The sequence below is a fragment of the Macaca mulatta genome, chromosome 3 (genome assembly GCF_049350105.2).
Source record: "Macaca mulatta isolate MMU2019108-1 chromosome 3, T2T-MMU8v2.0, whole genome shotgun sequence".
Taxonomy (NCBI): Eukaryota; Metazoa; Chordata; class Mammalia; order Primates; family Cercopithecidae; genus Macaca; species Macaca mulatta.
The window spans coordinates 12,361,067-12,385,326 of NC_133408.1; the positions used below are offsets into that span (position 1 = coordinate 12,361,067).

At 45.1% G+C, this 24,260-nt stretch overlaps 2 protein-coding genes across 5 annotated transcripts in view; both read left to right on the forward strand.

Moving 5' to 3' along the window:
• The first annotated feature begins 265 nt into the window (after nucleotides 1-265).
• Nucleotides 266-24,260, forward strand: part of RUNX1 (RUNX family transcription factor 1) — a 263,072-nt gene continuing 239,077 nt past the window's right edge. For 3 of the 4 annotated variants that reach the window (XM_015132891.3, XM_028844819.2, XM_077994700.1), the window contains exons 1-2: nucleotides 266-458; nucleotides 671-787. In XM_015132891.3, the coding sequence (XP_014988377.1) occupies nucleotides 730-787 (58 nt within the window). In that variant the 5' untranslated portion in view covers nucleotides 266-458; nucleotides 671-729. 4 annotated transcript variants of the gene reach the window in all.
• LOC144340103 (putative uncharacterized protein encoded by RUNX1-IT1) lies at nucleotides 9,139-12,082 on the forward strand. Its single transcript, XM_077997893.1, is given in 4 exon segments — nucleotides 9,139-9,142; nucleotides 10,752-10,843; nucleotides 10,846-11,020; nucleotides 11,137-12,082. Coding segments are annotated over 4 exon segments (453 nt in total). The 3' UTR covers nucleotides 11,319-12,082.

Consider the following 24,260-nt stretch of genomic DNA (forward strand, 5'->3'; position numbering starts at 1 on the left):
AGCAGCAATGAAATCTTTATCAAAATAATCAGTAGTTCCAAAAACCACAAATAACAACAGGAGCCGAGTTGTACTAAATCAGCAAAGACCATTGAGATATAATAAGTGACTGAGTCACTTTTTTCTACATCCCCCCTCTTGCAAAGTCTACTCGGCTATTTTCTTGCACAGCCTGGGGGAGGGCAGGTGGAGGGAAGGAAGGGCATTGCTCAGAAAGGAAAAAAAAAAAATTGACATCACTGAAGTCACGTGATCGGCAAGAACCAATTGAGATGGGCTGTGGAAAGGGGAACAGTTAAATTTGTAATTTGGGTTGTGTGAAAACTTCTTTGGGCCTCATAAACAACCACAGAACCACAAGTTGGGTAGCCTGGCAGTGTCAGAAGTCTGAACCCAGCACAGTGGTCAGCAGGCAGGACGAATCACACTGAATGCAAACCACAGGGTTTCGCAGCGTGGTAAGCATCACCAACCCACAGCCAAGGCGGCGCTGGCTTTTTTTTTTTTTTTTTTAATCTTTAACAATTTGAATATTTGTTTTTACAAAGGTGCATTTTTTAATAGGGCTTGGGGAGTCCCAGAGGTATCCAGCAGGGGGGAAAAGAAAGAGAAATGTAGGGCTAGAAGGGTGAGGGTGAAACAGTGACCTGTCTTGGTTTTCGCTCCGAAGGTAAAAGAAATCATTGAGTCCCCCGCCTTCAGAAGAGGGTGCATTTTCAGGAGGAAGCGATGGCTTCAGACAGCATATTTGAGTCATTTCCTTCATACCCACAGTGCTTCATGAGAGGTGAGTACATGCTGGTCTTGTAATACCTCCTTTTGCTCAGCTTTGCCTGTAACGAAATGGCAGCCTGCTTCACCTCGGTGCAGAGATACCTCGGTGCCTGCCGGGTCCCTGTCTGGTTTGTGGGAGGAATTCAAACTGAGGCATATGATTACAAGGCTATTGGATTACTTACTCATCAGATGGAAGCTCTTCAGAAATGTTTTAATAAATACTTAGTTATGCTGTTGGAGTGTTCAGTCGGTGCGTGAGAACTTTGTCAAGTGTGAGTAAGTTGTGCTGGTCTTGTTTAAAGGCTTAGAGATTACGAAGCTTGCACGAAGCTCCCTGGGTTTTATTTTGCTGTCCCTTGCCCAGAATGACTGTGTCTGAGTTATCCTGAACTCGGCATGCTGTGTGGCCCAGAATGCAGCCTGCCCTGGGGCTTAGCAGGCACATGCACAGAGCCAGCCAGGAGGGCTGGTGCCAGTGTGGGGCAGGAGGTGGAGGCTCTCAGATAGCCTTGCACCAGCCTGGGGACTTCAGGGCCAAAGTGGCAAGGCAGCTGTCTCTACAAGGCAGAGAGTACAAGAGCCTGACAGACTCGCTTAGGTGAAAATCACCAGCACGGGGCTGTGCTGTGTTTTTCCTTGTCGCCTCAATGCAAACAGACGGCCAGCATCTTTCCAGAGAGAAAGGAAGCAGACTGTGGCATACCGAGGTCTCTCTGGAAAACGGCAATGAAGAAGGTTCCCAAGTTAAGCATTCTCACAGCTGAAGTCGTTAGATTACAGGCTTCTGAATAGGAACAGCCAGGGTGGAAAACCTGTCTCCATTTTTGAAACCAGCCTCTTGAAATGCACAAAGCTGCGGTTGAGCTGTGAGTGTGTGAGTGTGTGTGTGCCTGTGTGTCTTGTGTATCTTTCGTGGTAAAAGAGGGCTGTGCTTAAACAAACAAAAATAATAACATAAAATGTCACAAAGGCATTGCCGTGTGCGTCGGGGCACGCACTCTGACCAGTGCCTGCAAAGTGTTTCTTGATGGTTTGGCAAAGCCGAGATGGAGTGGGCTGGGATAGGAGAATAATTAATTTTCTGGCTACAGACTCTCTTGAGCACCCAAATAGTATCTGTGACTCATTATTTATTCATACAGCTAAGTGAGCAGGGGAATGCAGAGGGCTTGCCAGTCACTTTATCACAGCAAATGCTATTGTGAATGCACAGGGCTCTATGTTTCCGGGTCCCTGATATTAAAAAACTTGACGAGAGAGAGAGAGAGAGAGAGAGGGTGTGTGTGTGTGTGTGTGTGTGTGTGTGTGTGTGTGTGTGTGTGTGTGTTGGGGATGGCAAGAGAGAAGTTAAAGGGAAAGAGAAGAAAGCAAGTCATTAACCAGCTCAAGTTTCAAATTAAAGAGTTTTCAAGTGCTTCTTTACTGGCAGCAGAGGGAATTTTAGTGAAGTTGAATCATGCAGACATGCATTAGTCACTAGTCTTGCAGCGTCGTTCAGTTGGTAACACAGACACACCGGCCACTGGTAAAGAGCTGCAAACGGCTCCCTGGCTGCATTTCCTCTGGGCTGCTAACAAGCAGAGGAAGCAATATTTGTTGAATAACAGAAAGAAAGATCTTCCTGACTTTACTCCACTTTCAATACCCCCTCGGAACGTGTATTGTTTCCTATTTTATCAACTCAGGAAGGCAGATTCAGGAAATTTTTAAGCATTCCATTGAGCAATAGGTTGGATTTCAGTGTGCAGTGCTGGCCCCTGGGCTCTCCTTACTGGCCAACAGCAAAGATGGTGAGGGACACGGTGACCCGTGCAGACATCAGGAAATAGCAGGAGTGCCGCTGTCTCCCGGACAAGCCCAGGGCTCCTGTGCCCAGTGGACACTCCGCTGACCTGCCCTTGATTAGGAACGAAGGTCGGTTATTTTTCACGGGGGCAGTGTAGGGAGGGCCTGAGCTCACACCAAGACTCAAAAGGGCTAATCTGGAAAGGTTTTTCCACTCCTTCCTTTCAGTGAAAGGAACTCAGGGTTCTTTAGAATCTCTAATTTGATAATATAATATTGAGATTTGCTATCAGAGGGCCGGGTGAAATCTTGGCAATTTCCTGGTGAATTTCATCCAAGTGATCCATCAACAGAAAGGTTTAAATTGTCCAGGTTAGCTGTCCACATCATTCACCGGAGCCAGAGAGGTGGCAAAATATCATTTCTTTTGGTACCGTTTGGTCATCGTCTTAGAGCCTGATGCTAGAAGAACCACCATCCCTGCCAACAAATGGCTCTCCCCCAGAGTTCTCAGCCTGTTGCCATAGCTGGGCCACTCGCAGTGGTCAATGCGGTCACTTCTGGCTGCCTATAATTTACAACGTGTGTTCCCTCCCCAACGGCAACTGGGAGCCGAAAGGGAAGACGGCATCTTTGTTTTCTTCCCGGGATGGTACTTTATCAGCCCATGCAATTCTCACAGAAGGAAACCTGTAACTCATTTTCAGCCAGATACCCGTGTGGAAATGGGGGGAAAGAGAGGAGTGAACCCAAGCAAACCATTGTTCCCTTCCTTGAGAGAGGCAAGCCGGAGTCTAAGAGGCTGGCACATGAAATTGATGTGGTCTACCACAGAAAACTCGGGGCTTTTTCTATCACACCACACCAGGTTCCCACCGAATTTGCTTAGGAAAGAAGACAAGATGCGATTGAAATTTCCTGGAATTATCACACATGGCGTGCCATGTAAAATGCTTGCTGAACCCAAACTTAGGTTCCCTTGAAAAGTGCAGTGTGTCGGCAGAAAGAGTTGAGGTAGGTGTGGAGAGGAAAAGCCTCAGCATGTACATATTTTTGCAAAATGGCTCAGGTAGCCTTGTTCTTAGAAGTGGCTTAGTGGTCTATGCAAAGCCTGAACACTCACATGCCTCTGCGTTCCTAGAACCACAGGTAAAAATCTCAGCGAGACCGACTCCCTGCTTGTCTTCTCAGTGGTTCAAGTTTACCCCACTGAAGCAGTCTTTCAAAGGGAATTGCCGAGTACAAAGCTGCATATATAAAGTATGTTCTTCTCTAAGCATCAGCTTGCCGCTCTTTTCAGAAGAATATTTATTAAGACACTTCTTCTGGCTTGCCTGAACTCTTAAGATCTGAAGATCTTAAGAGTTCAGGCTTAAGCCACAGAAATTTATTTTCGCACCGTTCTGGAGGGAGGCTGGAGGTCTGAGATCAAGGTGTGGGCAAGGCTGGTTTCTGGTGAGGCCTCTCTCCTTGGTTTTGCAGAAAGCTGCCTTCTCCCTGTTTCATCACATGGTTATCCCTCTGTGTGTGCTGTATCCTAATCTCTTCTTATAAAGATACCAATTGCATTGTATTGGGGCTAGCCTAATGACATCATTGTAAAACCCTATGTCCAAATAGAGTCAAATTATGAGCACTTTGGGGTTAGGACTTCAATATATTAATTCTGGGGAGACATAGTGCAGTCCCTAACAGTGGGTCTTAGCAAATCTGACTCACCCTGGCCCACAAGGAAACTGTGGGATGGGGCATCCTGGCTGCCCTCCTGGATGTTGAAGAATCAGACTCTGGTTCCTCATTTGTGAGGTGGAGTTTCACATCTGAAACTGCCCACACATTTTGAAACTATAAAAAAAAAAAAAAGGTGTGATAAAACTATCTAAACTCACAATCATGCCTTTGCCATTTAGACTTTTTGCACGCTAAGAAGCTTTAGAAAATGACAAGTAATTTTGAAATGTTTAAGTGTTAAAAGAGCAAATGGCGGTTCCCCCGAAGAAACCATCTCTTGGCTCTGCTTTCTTCAGGAGGATTGTCTTTGTACTTCAGACTCACTTTACTAGTGGGGTTTAGGGGTCTGTAGGAGGCCCCACAGCTGCTCACACACCAAGTACAGGGGCACGGAGCAACCCATAGCAGAAGCACCTTTGGAAGCAGCAGCTGACCTGATTCCGAATGGCAAGGAGCTTTTTTGAGCTTTTGAAAGCAAATGAGTAGCTGAGACGTTCCTACATTCTCTCAAAATAGATCCGAAAGGTGTGCTCAGAAAAGATGTAGCCCTTTACTGAGAAATCAAGCCTGGTGAGATGCTGGGACAAAGGAGGGCTGCACGGCTGTTGTGCACACACAGACTGTAATAAGGAGCCCAAGGCCTAGGGGGAAGAGTCTGGAGGAATAAGAGCACCTGATATTAGAGAAAGCAATGGCAGGAGGTCCGTGCAGGGAATGTACTCAGATGACACAGTGATGGCCTTTTCTTTCTTTACTTTTTTCTGACTTTCATCAAATAGCATATAGAGCTTCTCTCTTGAGCCTCAGTTTCCTCATCTGCAGAGTAAGGGTAGCAATAGTACCTGTTATTAAGGTAGCTGTGTGGACCAAATTAATCTGTGTAAGGTGCTTTGCCCAGCCATATAAAGCAAGCAATAAATCTGAACGGTGGCTATCAATGTTCAGTTATCTAAGATGGCAGCCAGTCAACCCCTGTCTGCTCTGGGGAGGAAGAGGTCACAATGCCCTGGAGGACATTACGGGAGGCTCGCTGGAGAGAGGGGCACAGGAGTTGGAGGAGGGGAAGGTGCGAACAAAGAAAAGAAGGAAGAGTGATCTAGGCTGAGAGTACAGCCTGGGCAAAGTTAGAGCCGCAGGATCCCACATGGGCATGGATGGTGGTGGGTAACTCACCCTAAGGGCTTTTCAACAGCAGGTCAGCCTTCCTTCCTTGTGGAAAAAGAGCAAGAGCCCTTTAGGAAATTCAACTTAACAAGTTTTGATTTTAAATACGGAGGCTACTTGGGGCACGATGTCATGCTAAAGTCTTTGGTCTGAACACACAAGGACAACAGAGATGTGTCTCTTCATTGAGACTGCTGGTGTAGCTTTATTTTCTCCAAGGCTATCCTTAAGGAAAAAGCCATTTTTCCTGTGTAACTATGAGCAGGTTCTCTGGGCCTCTGAGAGACTCCCGTTTCCCCTGCTCCTTGGGGACACTTTTGATCATGTTCTTTGTCAAAGCCCAGACATGAAAGTAGCTTTGATGGCTTGTCTTGTTGGAGGCAGCAGAGGAGGCCCACACAGGAAACTCAAGCAAATTTTCAGTTTCTCAGGTAACTTCCTAGTGACCTAGATGAGTCAATAGATGTCTTTGTGTCTCATTTGAGTTCTGCAAAATGGGCTAATAATATTCTAGACAAGCTTGCATCCAAATTACCAAGTTCCTGTTGGAAATCTTTACATGCATCGGAAAGAGGTACCATAAAACACATCACAAATCTTCTTAACAACACAAAGCCACTTAAAAATATTTTATTTTTTGTTTGAAAATAGTTCTCCTATCATTTCACACATACAAGATACTTTCCCTCATTTTTGCAATTGTTTTCTCCAACTCCCATTTTTCAAGAAATCTTCAGAAGCTACTCTGGTGCCTGAATAGACATTACAATGTACAAAACACTTTTTCTGCAACTCTCGTTTCTCGGCCTGCTCTGCTCCTCCCCGTCAGATGCCACTAGTCCCCTTCTTTAGCCTTTTCGCTAAGCCTCCAGCCAAGCCGAAGAGTTATGTCTTTTTTGGCCTTTTCCTCCTCAAAAAATATAATAACTAGGATGTCCTGGAGGGGTAAAAAGGGAGCATTTCCTTTGAGATCTTTGCTGACCATGAACACAATCAGGGAGTGCTTTAAGAGACCACAGGCTGGCTCCTGAACACAAAACAGGGCTCAAAACCTCCTGTCGTCTTCAACATGCTGGGAGAATAAGCTCAGACACACTCCTCTCTCTTGCACAGGTTTCACTCTTTGCTGGGGAGACACGTCCTGTGCTCTCTTGGCTCTCTGAATCTCTCTCTTTCTCTCCCTCCCCCATCTTGCAATGACACTGAGTAATGATGCCAGAAAGGAGCCAAGGTGGAGGAATAAACACTAAATCCGAAACATGACAGAAATGATGTATTTTATTGCAATGACAGAAAGAGAGTAAAGCTCTTGCTCAGGTTTACCCATGAAAATTATGTTTGACTGCCCACAGGGAAAAGCTGAGCACGGTGGCTTGAGCAGACGGGCACTGGTCTGTGTGGTGCACAGGAGTTCTGAAGTGAGCAGTCCAGGCTGATACAGTGGGGTGCAGGACGCTCCTATGTTTTGGGCCCACCATGCTGAGGCCAGGGAGCGATGGCCTGCACCTCTGATCTGTCCAGGCAGAAAGGACATGGGAGGCCTCAACTCCTTTTTGTGGGGCCTGGTATTGTTATTCAGGAAGGGAAGCCCTTCTCTGCTAACTTTTGCTGATATATTGCTTAGGCCACAACGAGGTCACAAGCCTCTGGCTGGAGGGAACTGAGGACAATGGAATTGTCACTTTCCAGCCTGGAGAGTGGAGGGAAGCAGAGAGGAAGGTGGCTGGGAGCAGATGTCTTGTGAGCCCAGAGCCGTATCTGCCAGACCTGGTGACAAAGATAGGCTGTGCTTTCTCCGCCATATTTTGTATCATTTGTTTTCTGTGCCAGCTGGGCTTTGGAAACGCATGCAGAGGAACTTTAAGTTCTTCCTTCAGTCCCTCTTGGAATTTGCAGATGGATGCCAAGGGTGAATATTTATTCTTGACCCACTGAAAGCAAACTGGATAGGAGAAGGGATGAGGTGGGGCAGGGGGCTGGTTAAATGGATCGAAGTTCACACCTTTTTTCAGTGTCAAAGCCCCAAATCAGACTTGAGCCTCTCTTCACCTTAGAATGAGCAACAGAAAACCAGGCAGCCTGTATCTATGGGAATGTTGCTTGCATCAGAGCCACCGCACCTTGCTGTGAGGGTGCTAGATTTCTCGCAGCTGGAAATAGTTGCTTCCCAGCGCCGCCCCCCCCATCTTCCTCACTCTTTTAAATTCTCAAAACTCCATCACCCAGCCTCCCAAACTTGTTTTAATTTTTAAGAGAATTCTTTTCTACAAAAGAGGGAAACTTTCTTTCAAATGGCCCTCCACAAATTTCCCTAAAGATGATTTTATCTCCGATAGAAATATGAAAAACAAATAACCAGATAATTGCCCTCTATATGGCTAGAAACACTTATTCGTACGTTGGCTTTCTGCAAGTTACAGATGCTTTTTGCTTTGTAATTACTGGCCCTGTCTATTTCCTCTGCATGGATGCAAATCTTTCTGCCTGAGAAAGTCATTGGTTCATTAAAAAAAAAAAAGAAGAAAAAAAAAGAAAGGATAAATGAAAAGAAAGTCGTTATTCAGTTTTTCTCTTGAAATTAGAAATTTCTTTTTGTTTTGCTTTCATTTTGTTTTTCTGCAAGGTCGGTGTTCATTTAGAGAATTGTTGATTTTGTATGCAGCACTGCCCTCCCATTCCATGGTCCATATGTGTCTGTGTTTTGATGGACTTCTTTTTAAGCAGTGAGTTCCCCAAGACATTTTTGGGGCCCCAAATGGAAAAAGTCATCACAAATAGAAATCTGTTTGCTAGTTGGGCTTGCTCGATGGCTCTGCTGATTTCAAGACTGATGCTGCTTTGCGTAAATGCGAAGTTCATGTTAAATTGATTCTAAATCAAATACTCAACGTGTTCAGTCTTGAAACATGTCCATTGGGAAAGAGAACTATGCAGCTCCAACATGTAGCAAAGATTCTACTTTTACTTTCTTTGCCAACATCCAACTTTTGCTCCTGGGCGTTCGAATACCCTCTGTAGAGACTGTGACTTCTCAAAAGAAACTTTGCTAGTCTTGGATGGAGAATGGAATAATAAGATTTGAGCAATAAATCAAATATAGCCTGAGAGCAACACCACAGAACAGCCTCTGTCATCTCCTCTCCTTGGGAGGTACATTGGTCTTCATCAGCTCTCATATACTTCTGAAAGAAAATGTGTAGGTTTTCATATATATGTTTTTCGTTGTTAGTAGATCCTAAAGAAAGACCCAAAAAATCTTGCAGCAGTTAGCTTGCCAGATGGGGGGTATGTTAAAAAGAGCAAACAGAAGTCAGAACTCTGAACACACCGCTGGGTATTCCATAGTCACATTCCATCGTGGGTGAGTTTTTGTTGTTGGGTTTTGTTTTTGTTTTTGTTTTAGATGGAGTCTAACTCTGTCACCAGGCTGGAGTGCAGTGGCCCTACCTCAGCTCACTGCAATCTCCACCTCCCGGGTTCAGCCATTCTCCTGCCTCAGCCTCCTGAGTAGCTGGGATTACAGGCACGTGCCACCATGCCCGGCCAATTTTGTATTTTTAGTAGACATGGGGTTTCACCATGTTAGCCAGGATGGTCTCAATCTCCTGACCTTGTGATCCGCCTGCCTCGGCCTCCCAAAGTGCTGGGATTACAGGTGTGAGCCACTGCGCCTGGCCCATCATGGGTAAGTTTTTTAAGGAAGACTAAAAATGTCAGAGTGGCACTCATTGCTCAAGAGAGAAGCACTTTCCCTTTTTCTGTGCAAAATTTTGTAATATATATAGCTATTAAGGTTTGTTTCTTATTAATGCCCCCAGAATGTGCAAAAGATAATTTAGGTTAACTAAGATACATTGGTTTCAGTACCATTTTTTCCAGGAGCAGTTTTAACACCAACCACAGTTTGCTGCATTTTCTTACACAGCTTCTGTTTGCCCTTTGAACTCTGTGCACCGAGCCCCTCATTCCATACCATCTGCAGGTTGCATCTGGGCAGCTTCATCCAGCTCACTAACAGTCACAGCTGAACTTGACATTCACCCACTTTGAAAGCATAGAATTCATAAAATCTGAAACCACATATGTGTATAAAACCCATGCAAGAATGGGGAGGAACTAAAAGGAGGAGAAAAAGTAGTTCTCCCCTTCAGGAGTGTTCTCTCTTATCCCAGCCCCTTTCATGTAATGAATGGGTAAATGGGTGAAAATGAAATCATTTAGGCATCGACAGGTAGGAACAGAAACTCAGGCTACTATTTTATTATTATTTATTGTTATTGATTCTACTGTTTCTAAAGATCAGAATGGCTTTTACTTCCGAAGTTCTAGAGGAGAGGAACAACGTTAAGCAACCTTAAACAAATATTAGCACTGTGAAAGGTGCAGGGTCATATAAAGAAGTAAAAGTGCCGACAATGAAAATTCTATCCAACTGTCAATCATTCCATATCATTACTTCATTTTTTTTTTTTTTAAAACACTGTGTCTCCCATATGCTTCCCTCCAGGTTGTATTCTAAACAAAGAAATAATTGTATTACAGATGTGAATAAATCTGTTTAAAAAATAAATGAACCATGAGACATATGAACTATAAGACATTGGTCTACATGATGCTTTGTAAGTTTTATGTGCTGTGTTATAGAGTTATATAGAGAGTTATATATATGTAGTTCTATATCGTTTCAGTTGGCATCTAAAAATTATATATTTATTTTTTTAAACTATAATTATAAATATTTTTAAACTGCTAGAAAGGAAGAGGAAAATATTTGGCTGCAGTGATTTTTAGACCTTTGTCTACCTTAGGACACCAGAGAGGTTCACTTGCCCAGGGTTCCATAGCTGATTGGTGCCTGAGTCAGAATGAGAAACCAGGTCTTCTCAGCTCCTGTTACCCACAGTTTTGCAGACACTGAATTTATGAGGTGGATTCCATTCAAGCATCCACATAACTAGCAGACACTTCTCCTAATCCTCCTCAAGTCCCCTTTGCATTGCTCAGATACCACAATCCTTTGCAGGTTAAATCCCTTCACCTTGTGAACTCATTAGGCAGGGCAATGTATATGAATGCCCAAGTCCTTAAGAACGTCCTTAGGCTGAGTTAGAAATGCAGTTGCCATAGGAGTAACTGGCCCCTGCTGCCCTTTGGATGTTCTCTTACCCCAAATCCAGCACCACCTTGGTTAAGCACCCGCCATGTGCCTGTGCACCTGGCTCCTTAGGCAATGTTGCAATTAACCAGGTTGGTTTTGATGAGCGTCTAGGGCAAAATCTGGACGAACACAACAGCCAATGTGCACATCCATGCAGAGGGTTCAGAGACGGCCTTGGTCAAGGCTGCCAGGCTTCAGCTCTGGAAGGAGCCCTTGGAAGTGGGAGATTTCATCTTTGTATAAAAATTGGAACCCAAACTGTAATTCCTATCAGGGATATATATGCTCACATCACTCCTGATTCAAAGCTCAGAAGTGGCCTCAGGAGAAATATAAAGGTCTCTCTCTCTCACACACACACACATGCACACACACATACACACACACACACACACGCACACACACATACACACACACACACATATGCGCACACACACACACACATGCACACACACATACACACACACACGCACACACACATACACACACACACACACACATGCACACACACATACACACACACATGCACACACACATACACACACAGAGGCCAGCATTCAAAATTCACATGCTTAGGGAATCCATTGGGACTTCTCCCCAGGATGTGCTGAATTCAAGGAAACTTTCTCTAGGTGTAGCAGAAACTGCCGAAATGCTCAACATCAGCCATTTCCAGACTCTTGATCTTGCCACCTATCAGTAAATATGGTTTCACATGCCCCACTATCTATGCATGGTTATTTACTTATAAATTATATGCTGTACTCCTGTATTGATATAATTACAGTATGTGTATTATGAAATACATCCTCCAAATAGAAATTAAAATGAAATTTTAAAAGCGCTAGTTGTTTTTCCTACCCCTCCATGGGCACCCCAATTTGAATAAAAAAATTCCTAGATATCAACAAATGTCATGTCTCTGCTCACCAGGACGTAGCTTCTCTCTGCAGACCTTTATTTCTTCCCCTGGAGGCTTCAGTCCATGTTGAAGTGTAAACTCCACTCAGCTCCTGGAGGAATCGTGTTTTCTTTATCACCAGGGTCATCTTCTATGAGTTGCCTTTGATAGGGAGTCCGGGAGGAAGACAGGCCTAAGCACAGGGGTGGGGTGGGGGAGCAGGAAGCCTGTGGGCTTTAGAATTGAGGAGTTGGTTTCTCCCTGTCCCCAGCATCCACCACCTGTGTGAACTTCAGCCATTTATCAAACCTCACAGAGCCCCGAGTTTCTCATCTGTAAACAAGGGGAATGAGCCCTACTTTTCATGGTTGTCAAGAGGATTTGAGATAATATGTATAAAGCAATGGACACACAGAGGAAGTCAATAAGTAAAACGTAACTCTGAAAATGCCACTGAAGGGAGGCTAGGGACAGGAAAGCTATCTCCACCAACCTCAAGAACATGGCCCCAACGCTGTTCCAGGAACCGGGCATGTATGAAGATAAAAAAAAAAAAAAAAAAGAAATATCTGCCTCTCTCATTGTGTAGCAGTGTAGAAATGATCTTGGTGCTCTTTGGCAGAAGGTTGAGTTTATGAACATTAAAATTGATAGTAATAACAGCTAGCATTTATTGAGCATATGCTATGTGCAAGGCACTTGCACCGTTCCAAGCATTTTCTTGCCTTACTGCATTAAAATTTTGGCACAACCCTGTGAGTAGTTGCTCTCGTTATTAATCCCACTTAATGGAGGGGAAGCGTGGCCTGCCAAGGTTGGGTGACCTGCTTGTGGTTACACTACTGGGAAAGGTGCAGGTGGGGTCCAAACGGAGGCGGTTCCTGCAGCAGAGCCCACTGTCTGTCTGCCCGTGGAGGGGACAGGTGGGTGTTGAGAATATCTGTTTGGCACATGAGGGAGCTTAGCCTTACAGAGTGAAAGCCTTGCCAAGGCCGCATGGACAGGGGGTGATGCTGTGGGGTGGCACCAAGCTGGGGCACTGGCCACCATCCTGGTCTGCTTTTCTGACTCTGGATGCATTCGGTGGTTTTATGGCCCCACCATTGGTATCCAGACCTCTCCTGCCCACATGTTTCTCCCATCAGAGCTGAGAGAGATGTTCAGGTGGTTCCCAGACAGCCCAAAAGAAACACGCCTTTAAGCCAGGGGCGCTCAAACTTGTTCCCAACATGATGGTGACACGCAGGGGTGGGGAGAAACCACTGCTGTGCCTTCTTCCTGACCGACCAGTTGTTTTCATTTATCAATCCTGAGGATCCATCAGAGGTGACATCAGGGTGACGTAAATTAGGCACTTCTCATGAAAAACTTAAGGTGACATTTGCTCCCATTGTTGTACAAGGCTGACCTTGCATTTACACGGGCTTGAGAGAGCACCACCTTGAATTTTGTGTCCCAAGTGCATCTCTTGCCCTATCCCAGTCCAGGCCATGGAACACATGTACAGAAGAAACCACAGAATGATGTGCCCAGCGGTCAGGGGCCTGCCATCTGAGTCCCTCCTTCAGGGGTGGATCACCCTAACCCTGACTGACCCTGGCCAGGGTTTTCCATGAGGCTTGCCCCAAGCACTTCCCATCCACTTATTCCTGAGGTTGAAATAAAAATTGTACCCAGAAGCAGTTGTTTCAGCCGTGACAGCAAGCAGTGGCCTCAGTCGCTCCTGTAAACAGGACCTCGTACCACGAAGCGTCAGTGACATAACAAGAGTTGAGATGCACACGCCTACTGGTTGGCCTTTGAGAACGGCCTTTCTGCAGAGACATTTGTCATTTCAAAAAGTCCATGTCACCAGTCCTCTGACATCATGACAATTCCTTTTGTCAAGAAGTTGGGGGGGCGGTTTCCCCTTTTTTTCCCGCTTCACCTTTATTGTATAAAAGGCATTTCTCCTCTGATTAGACTAAAACAAGCTACTGAGTCACAGAAAGTTCCTTCCCTTTCTGGAGGGGTTCAGCATGCTGAAGGATGCAATCATAAATGACTTTCTCCCCCAAAAGCCTGCTCACAGCCAGTCGTGTGAGTGCCCTGATCAATGGAAATGCAGGGGGCTGGCCAGCTTCTCACGGCTGCCGTGCAAACATCTTAACAGGACAAATTAAAAGATGTGCAAGCTAATTATTCTCCCCAGTAAAAAATAATAATAAAATAAAATCATAAAGCTCCTTAGGAAAGGAATCTGCTTTTCTTATACAGAATGTACAATTAACAGGAAAGTAAAAATTTCATGCTATAAACTAGAGATCATATTCTGGGCATCCTTGTGATTTGTTGTGCTTCTTCAGGCTTACTTAGCACTGTGTGCACACACAGCAGGGCTCGGCGGCCCAGCCGCTCCCTGCTCCCTCTTCTGTCTTCCCTCAGGGATAGTGGCCTCCACTGTCACCTTCAGACCCAACTTGGGTTCTTCCTGAGGATTCCTGGCCCCCAGACCCACAGCAGCCTCTGGGGAGGCCCAGGGTTCCCGACCCTCAACCCTCTCAGTTTAGGATCAGACACATCATTTACACAGAAGCAGTTGGAGTTGTTTTAAACAGCCACTTCACATCTCTCTATTCCTCTTTTCAATCACAACCACGTGACCTGAAGGAGCAGAAAGTAGAGAGAGACCTGCAATGAGCCTGGACAGCCCCCACCTGTGCCCCACATGGGTTCTCAATCTGGAGTCCACGTCAAACAAGAGGGAGAGGGAGGAACCCTCAGTGCCATCCCGTGTCCTCCACACTGTTGTCGTGAACAATTCTGGCTGACCCCCTAAAGTTATGAGATGATTCCGTTTCATTGTGGCTTATGAATAATGAGAACAAATAACATTCACTTGCAGTGGTGTCAGGCACGCTGCCTCCATCGTCTCTTTTAATCAAAAACCTTACGATAGTGGCACAGCTGCTAATTCCCACTGGCTAAAAATGAAAAATAAAATGAAGCAAAAACCAGGTTACAAAAGCAGCCCAGGCCACATGGCTTGTAGGAGGCAGAACCCGGTTGGAGTCCAGATTCTCATTGGCTTTCCCGCTCCCATCTAGCCTCTCTGTGATGTGATGGAGTTGGGGGGAGGGGAGTTTTACAGGTGCAGCCTGTGCGGTCTGAGAGCCTGTGTTCAAATGCCAGCCCTGTCCTTTCCCACTGAGTCACCTTCAACAGGCTACTCACCCTTTCTGTTCCTCCCTTTCCTCATCTATACGGTGTGACGATGATGATGATTACTCGTGCGGTTCTTGCGAACGCTGAATCAGAAATACACAGAATGCTGTCTGATACATGGTCGCTATCATCATGGGCTTTTCCTTTCTACCCTGATTTGCATTTTAAATTAAACACTATTTGACTGGATTTTCCCATTTTCTTCCTTACACACTATGCACACCAAATCTAACAAGTGAATTCCAAGTGTGTCATCCCAGTGAGTGCGTGTGGTCACTAATGCATCCTTGTACATTGGATCTGTTCACTCCTGGCAGCAAACGGCTGAAGCTGGAGATGAGGTGGGGAGTATAACAGGAACAGACTCAGGCTGAGTGGGGGTCTCGGCCCTGGTCAATGTGCCATTGTACCCTGATCTTCCTCCTGTACATCTCTCTGGTAAAATGAGAGAGCTAGTGGCTGAGGTTACTCAGCTCCCATGTTCAAGGTAAAAGGCATCATGCAGGCTGAGGATCTGGCCTCTGCTCGCGGGGTTTCCTGACCTCGCCACAGTTGACGTTTGCAACCAAATCATTCTCTGTTGAGGGGGCTGCCCTGTGTGCTGTAGGTGGCTAAGCAGCATCCCTGACCCACACCCCCTAGACACTAGTGACAACCCTTCCCTCCTCATGTTGCCACAACCAAATGTATCTCCAGACATTGCCAGATGACCCCTGAGGCGTAAAATCTGGAGTGTTTTTTAGAGAACCACAGCTCCAGAAAGACCTTAGAAACCAATGTACTGTTGCTGCTTCCCACAAATAAATGAAATGATGTGGCAGGTTTAACCATCTTTAGCATGTTTGCCTCACACACACCTAATCTGATCTCTACCTGATCCCAGCCCCCTAACGCTGGCTACAGATGTCCACAAAAACTGATAGTGTGCAAGGGCATGAAATTAAGACCATCAGCCATGTCCCCAAAGCGAAGAGCAGAGAAGAAAAGGCAGCCATGAACTCTGGCCTGCTGGTGCAACAAAAGCTTGCCATCTCTGTTATCTACACAGTGGAGACAATCACTCTCCCTAATTTTACAGACTGATGACTGGGCTATAGAGTGGCCAGGTAATTCATCCAAGGTCACACAGCTGGGAAATGGCAGGGCTGCACTCAGTCCTAGTCTGGTTTTGAAGTCTGGATGCCTGACCAATAAGCTGTGCATATTTCAAGAGAAGGCCTTCTAGAGAGGGTGTGACTTTGGTACTCTTGTCCTGTGAAATAAACTTAAAATGAGTTATCTTGGTCTCTAGTTATAGATGTCATAGGAAGTAGGACAATGATTTGGTAATCAAAGAGCCCTTAACTGTTTTAAAATTATTGTCAGTACATAGTGCTGTAATTCTGAGTCCTCCCAGTACCTGATTTTGAATAACTCATTTTCCTTCTCTTTTCCTAGTGGGGATCATCAGTATTTCTTTGATGACTTTAGAAATCTAGGAGGAAAGTAACCTACAAGACAAGATAATGATAGATTTCAAGGACCTATAGATAATACATTTAGTCAAAAGTTTCAGAAATCCCAATGCATATTTAGTTTCATTTTTCTATGTGTTATTTTCAAATCCTCTCTGGGAGGTCACTTCTCCATGCTTATTTGAACAACTTGAATTTCTCCCGAAATTTCTGGTAGTAGTCATTAAAGGCAGCCGGCAGGGCTGCTGTTCAGCAAGAGAAGTCATTGCACAGGTTATGAGAGTTGGGATACGTGTCTGCATGAGGTGTTAGAGGGACAGAGAACAGGAATCCCACATCCCCATCACAGACATGGATGGACACACTCCATCCATGTTTGCTCCCTGAAGCAGTAGTACTTCCAGGCTGACACTCTGATGACCATGTCTTCTAGGATGCCCATTGGGAGCCCATGCAAAGGATCACATTCTTCTTCTTGCTCTAGTTTCTTTCATTTATGTGTCCATGAAAGCTTTTACCAAAACTTAATTCCAGCTTTTCTGTTTATGAGTGTATTCTTTCAGAGACTCTGAGCAATTTGAGAGATGGCCCATATGTCACTTGCCTCTCCAAACACAGAAACTGACAGATTTTGGGCACCCAAGAAATGTTGGATGGATAGATGAATGGGCAAATGCATGGATGGACAGATAGATGAATGAATGAATGGATGAATGAGTCAGCAGGTGGACAGATGGACAAATTGATGGATAGATAGAAGGATGAATGGAAATGAATGGATGGACAGGCAGGTAGTTGAATGAATGGATGGATAGATGGATGGATGAATGATGGAGGGAGGGAGGGAGGGATGGATGGATGGATGGATGGATGGATAGATAGATGGACCAATGGATGGATGGAGCTTCACCAGTCCTGTGCTTATGGCTTGCTTACATGTAAAAACCCCAGTGGGTACAAGCGGAAGAGGCCACATTGCTCTCCTCTCACATACAACCACAGCAGGAAGCAAGTAACTGGGATTTCCACCCAAACTTGGTTCCCCTTAACTCCTGTGATCAGCTAAGAGTAAGAAGCTGTATGTGGGAGTATTAGAGCAGAGAGGAGCAGGCAACATGGAGCTGGTTCCAGTTCTGTCCAAAGGGTGCCAGGCTGGAAGTCATGTAGGTGTCCCTTGTGGGAAGCTGGATGAGTGTGCAAGGAAAAGCATGTGAGAAACACCACAGTCAAGGGACTTCTTACTGCCCATGAGCTGATTGGCTCATGCTTTAAATTGAATACCTGTGTGGAAAACAAATGTCTATGACCAAGAGGATTCATAGTCACGGGACTGATCATAAAGTCTGGTCCATTTCCCATTGGGTTACTTATAGGACATCAATCAAAAGACAGAAAGGATGCCCTCTTTTCCACTTTATCAGCTTAAATAGACTTTCTTAATGGAAAAACTCAACTCCTATTTTTCCTCTTCAAAAAAGGTAACTAGTGGGATAACAGAAGAGGTTTGGTAAATAACTTACAGTAGACTTCATTCAGTTCTAAGTCTCACCTATTTCAGTGACACTTCAGGAAACTGAGTGAGGGCACGGACTGTCCCGCTTATCCAGCCTTGTTCTCAGTACCGTTTCTCCATATCTTTCTATTTAGGGGAAAATCTCCTTCAGTGAAATATTTAGAGGTGATATGATGTATGTGTATGTGTTCCTTTTCCATTTCAAGGCTGCTGGCATCTGTCAAACAATCTGTAAGTGCTGGTGCTCCTGATCACCCCTGATCATTCCCCAAAAGCCCCTCTGTACACAAATGCTTCTCAGCCAGGCTTGGCCCCCAGTCACTTAGAAGCACCCATCTGTGCCCATAGCCACATCCACATCTAAGACAGATTCCATCTGTGTTGAGGTTCATTCTCTGTTCCATTCAGGAATGTTCCTTAGTGGATCTTCCACCCAAATAATAACTTATTTTTTAAAAATATTTTCATGGACAGATAAAAGTGGTAGGTACTTTTAATGTACAGCCTTTTTAGATTTAACTTTTTAGGATTCCACATATAAATAAGACGATGCAGTGTTTGTCCTTCTGTGCCTGGCTTATTTTATTTAGTGTAATGTACTCCAAGTTCATCCATGTTGCTGCAAATGACAGGGTTTCTATCTTTTTTAAGGCTGAATAGTACTCCATTGTATATATGTTCATCACAGTTTCGTTATTCAATCATCTGTCAATGGACATTTTGGCTGATTCTATCTTGGCTATTATGAATAGTGCCACCATGAACATGACAGTGCAGGTATCTCTTCGACATACTGACTTCATTTCCTTTGGGTATATACCAAGAAATAAGATTTCTGTATCATAGGGTAGTTCTATTTTTAATTTTGGGGGGAACCTCCATACAGTTTTCTATAATGGCTGTACTATTTTACATTCCCACCAAGAGAGCTCCCTTTCTCTGCAACCTCACAAATACTTGTTATCTTTTGACCTTTTTTTTTTTTTTTTTTGAGATGGAGTTTCACTCTTGTTGCCCAGGCTGGAGTGCAATGGCACGATCTTGGCTCACTGCAACCTCCGCCTCCTAGGTTCAAGCGATTCTCCTGCCTCCGCCTCCGGAGTACCTGGGATGACAGGTGTGCGCCACCATGCCCAGCTAATTTTGTATTTTTAGTAGAGACGCGGTCTCTCCATGTTGATCAGGCTGGTCTTGAACTCCCGACCTCAGGTGATCTGCCTGCCACGGCCTCCCAAAGTGCTGGGATTAAAGGCGTGAGCCACCGCACCTGGCCATCTCTTGACTTTTTGATAAAAGCTTTCCTAACAGGTGTGAGGTGATAGCTCACTGTGGTTTTAATTTGTATGATAAGGAGTGATGTTGAGTATTTTTTTATACTTATTGGCCATGTGTGTACCTTCTTCTGAGAAACGTTTTTTTCAAGTCCTCTGCCCAGTTTTTAAATCACGTTATTTGTTTAGTTGTTTGAGTTATTTGTAGTTTGGCAATTAATACCTTATCAAATGCTATGATTTGCCAGTATTCTTTCCCATTCTGTAGGCTGTGTCTTTATTCTGTCGAATGTTTCCTTTTCTGTGCAGAAGCTTTTTATTTTGAAACAATCCCACTTGTCTACTGTTGTTTTTGTTGCGTATGCTTTGAGATCATATTCAAAAAAATCTTTGCCCAGACCAATGGCAAGAAGCTTCTGCCCTATGTTTTCTTCTGGTAGTTTTATAGTTTCAGGTTTTAGGTTTAAGTCTTTAATCCATTTTGAGCTGATTTTATGCCCTCTTCTCTTTGCAATTTTTTTACTTTTCTTTGAGATTTTATCTCCTGGTTTCATTTCCCATGGGTCTATTTAGTCAATCTCCTTTTTCATTTATTTAGACCATATTTATTGATCTTGCCAGTTTAGTTTTTCCTCATTACTTTTCTCTTCTTCTCCATGCTTGTCACTTTGAAATATCTTATACCAGTGGTTTTTTGTTTTTTTTTTTTTTTTGAGACAGAGTCTCACTCTGTCGCCCAGGCTGGAGTGCAGTGGCGCGATCTTGGCTCACTGCAAGCTCCACCTCCCGGGTTCACGCCATTCTCCTGCCTCAGCCTCCGAGTAGCTGGGACTACAGGCACCCGCCACTGCTCCTGGCTAATTTTTTGTATTTTTAGTAGAGACAGGGTTTCACCGTGTTAGCCAGGATGGTCTCGATCTTCTGACCTTGTGACCTGCCCGCCTCAGCCTCCTAAAGTGCTGGGATTACAGACGAGAGCCACCGCGCCCGGCCTCACCAGTGGTTTTAACTGGAAGAAGGAGGCAGTGTGAGGAGGAAGGGGGTCATTTGGCACAGTCTGGAGACATTTCTAGTTGTCACAACTCAGGGGGTAGAGGGTAGTATCCAGTAGGCAGATGCCAAAGATGCTACCAAACAGCCCACAATGCACGGAACAGAAATGTGATCGTGACAAGGCTGACAAATGCAACCTCGTACTATGACCAGGATCGTGGTTGTAGAGATGTGTTTCTGTCCTTCTACTTTTGGTGTTTTACTTTCTGGAAAGTACCCCCCACCCCCCGCCACCACCACCAACAACAGCAAAAAAAAATGGGAAAGCAATTGTGCAGGTCTTCAGAGCAGAACACAAGTACATGTCAAATAGGAGACAGAGGATCTGAAGGGCCTGAGAAGCTAAGGTGGCCATAATCACTTGGGGATCTTCAAGGCCTTTCATGGTCCGGTATCTATGATGGGTAACTTAGCATGATAAAAGGGGATACTAATTGCTGTATCATTCGAAGGCGGAAGCTATCACCTTAAATCTACGGTATGAAGACTCTCTACGGATTTTGAGTGTCAGAGGAAAAGGAAGAAGACTGACAGAGCACAAGAGAACCCAGCCTAAAGAGTCAGGGCTGGAGACAGACCTACCATATCACAGGTTAAAGGTTGAGGAGAGGAGAGTAGAACTTGCCAGAGTCCTAGAAGCAGAGTTGGGGGCACCACTGAAGTGGTGAGGAGGGTGCCAGGTGACCAATAGAAATATGCCTGAAGCCCAAGAGGGAAGAAATTCCTACAGAGGTCAAAAGATCCCCTTAAGAGAGAAGCTAAGCACTAGGACCAGCAAGCTGGACCAGGAAGAGCAGTAGGCCTGTGACTGGGAAGGTAGTGAAGGTGCCTAAGGCAGGGAACGGCTAGGAACACTAGGAAGCATTTCTCCAAAAAGAAACCTCGCCAAGGGCTGGGGCCCTGTAGGTTGCCAGCACCAACTGTGTGCCAGGCTCTCTCAGGTGGTCTCCATTCCTACCCCACTCACCTGCCCAATGCCTTAGAAGCCAACATTGTTATGCTGGTTCTGTTAATGAAAACAATGAGGCTCAGGCTCAGAGTTTAGATAACAAAAATTCTGAAGCTCAGAAAGGCTAAGCAAGAAAACCAAGGTGACGTGGCCAATGATGCTAGCTGTGTCAGGATCAGAACTGAGGTGTATTGATTGCTTTCCACTAAACCATGTTAAGCTAACTTACTAGTATACTACCGTGCTTTCAATCTGCTTCATTATATGTAATACACTTGAAATTTCCTTTAACTTGAGCTGAGAGTTGGGCGTTTGAGTTGACAACTCATCAGGCAGAAAGGAAGAAGGGAAGCCAGCCAGAGCGGAGAGAAGCCACCAAGAGCTCCATCACTAGGCAGTGAGAGTGAAGGGCAAGCATCCATTGTCTGGGTCATAGGTTTGGTGACCTCAATTTCAAGTGAAAAATTAACTATATTAAACAAAAAGGAACATCCTCTCCAATTCACACTGCAGACAGACGAGCGGGGGGTCTACGTTCCCTTTTTCCCACTTCCTCTGTGTCTTTGATGACCGTATAACCAGATTCTCATGACACTCTCACCACTACCCCATTTCCCTTCCCAGCTTCTTCTGATTCTAGACCCACAGAGAGTGTCCCTGCTTAATAACACTCTGTAAAACATGTTGGTGATAGATAAGCCATCAGTAAATTTACTGAATGATCCATGTGGACGTGACACTGTGTTAGAAAGCAGTCTTGACCATAAAGATTATATAGCATGAAATGGTTTCAGAGAACTTACTGTCTGGTCAGGGAGGCAAAGCCTAAGCATGAGAAATATTCAGTCAACAAAATGAGAATCGAGTAGGCTATCATCAATACCACAGCAGTGGTGGACCAGGAAAGTAACTGCTTGCTGAATGGGAAGCCGTGATCTGAAGAGGGTTCGGAGAGGAAGATGGAAGTCATTTTATTCCAGGGCTGGGGAAGACAAAGGAGAAGAAATGAATGAGGCAGCCAGGTGGCTCCAGGAATGCTCAGGGGCAGTACAGAAGTCACTGAGGCTCGCCTGTGAATAGCAAAATTGAAGTCAGGTCTTTGAATGCTGCAGTGAGAAGGCTGAACTTAAACCTGCAGACCAGGGGCTCCTAAACTTGGCAGTACATAAGAATCCTCACAGCGTTTGTTAAAATGTAGGTTCCTGGCACCCACCCTGAGAAACCATGATGAGTCAGGCAGAGAGGCCCAAGAATCTGCATCTTAATAGCCCTGTAGTCCCAGCCATACTTTGAGAACCTTTCTGTAACAGGAAGTCTTTGACTGGTTTTGATGAAGTCTAAATGAAATCTTCAGGAAACTTCAGGCCTAAGCAAAACTGAGCAGAACCTATTTTTACAGCTGACCACTAGGACTGCCTCTGGAGGGACCTCTGTGTTCTAGCTACTGTCTGGAGATTTTATTCACATACCATGGATTTCTTAGTCTCTCAGTTCTCAGATACTATTACTAATTAAACATGACTCAAAAACATACATTTTTAAATGTAGGCCACAAGATCTTAAAGCCAGTCTGAGATCACATTGGGTGTAGAATATTCAAATATGGGCTCCAGATTCTGTACCATTACACAAAACTATCCAACTTCTGAAAAATGTGGACACGTGTGAGTTGTACCTGCAAGTTGCAAATGTTTCATTGATAGGAAAGAACCTGTGGTCGGGCTGGGGTTTTTGTGTGTGTGTTTACATTTATTTGCCACATCTCACCCTTCCTCCCCCATCTCTTGGCTCAGAACCTAACCTAAACTCTCCTGAATCCCCAAGGCCACTCCCAGCTGGGATTTTTTTAATACCTTAACCATTTCAAACGTTCCTTCCCTTTGGAACCTAAAGGAATTTCATTTTCCATTTTCCATTAGCAAGGTGGCTCCTGTTAAACCAGGGCCTCAGGAATAAATACAGCTTGGTTTAAATATTTGCACATCTATTAGGTTTTACTCTAAAGCAGACTGTCTCGACGCCTTGCTATTCACAATGTGGTCTTTGGACTGGCAGCATCACCACCACCTGGGAACTTGTTAGAAGTGCAGACTCTTAGGCCCCAGCCCAGACCTGCTGAATCATCGTCCCCATTTGTTCAAGAGCCCCGTGATTTGCCTGATTTTCATACACATTAAAGTTTAAGGAGCCCTGTCCTAAATCTCCCGCCTCCAAGCTGTCCCCGAAATGTTGGCCTCTCTGCCTCAGAACACTTGCAGAGATGGGGCAGTGGAATCAGTTTCATGTGGGGGTAGGGTGCGGGCTTCACCCCCTCCCGTCGCCCCCTGCCCTTCCACCCTGCCCTTCTTGATGCTGTCCCAGCGGCTGCACCTGCAGAGTTTTCACTTCTCTGGGAAGCCTCTTGACACAGACCCCGGTCCTTGCCTCTAGGGTGGGGCCGCTCTACCTCTTTTCTTTCAAAGAGCCTGGGATGCTGACAGCCTCAGATGGAGGCATCCTGTTTGTCGAAAAATAAACCGGCAGTTAAAGCAGGGTTGCGAGAGCGAGAAAACCACAGGCCTGCGCGCCGCTGATAACGCGCGGGCAGGCAGCTTTTGCAGAAGTTCCGTCGCTGCGGCGCACTGCGCACCAGAGCTGCGCCACCGCCTCCCTTCCTGTCTGGGCCGCTCGCGTCCCCGCCGTTTCTGGCTGTTGCTTTCTGCGTCGCTCTTTTCAGTTACTTCGCCCATTGCTTTTTCTAAAGGATCCCCTTGCTACTGCGCCATGAGGGATGGATCCACCAACAACTCCCCGGGCGGATGCGCGCAGACCATGGACCCATAGGGGGCCAAAATTTACGAGCTGTCATGAAAATGACACCGTTTAAGAGAAGTTGAAGTTGCTTTCTCTTCTGCAGTATGTAATGCTTTGACCTGGTTAAAAAATAAATAATTTTTTTTTTTTTAAAAAAAGAAGAAATACAGAAAGAATACATCCTCATGAGGCCTGTAATGCCCAAATGAAAAGGGAGCCCAAAGTCCAATACCCAGATTGCTTTTATTCTTGGAGCGACTTGACCTGGCCTGATTCTATGCGGTGAATAACTAATTATCAATCTTCCCCTTTTGAGGGGTATTAAAGACTCTTTCCCCATTTGCCTGTTATCAGATAAGCTAGGCAGATGAGAAGTCAGTGGGTAACCACAGGTACAACCACAATATTCACTGGAAACCAAAAGATTTGACCCCCCGAGGTAAAGAATATACTTGAAAATAAACCTAAAAATAGTTTTGCAGGAGCCGAAAAACTCAGCATTCCCGA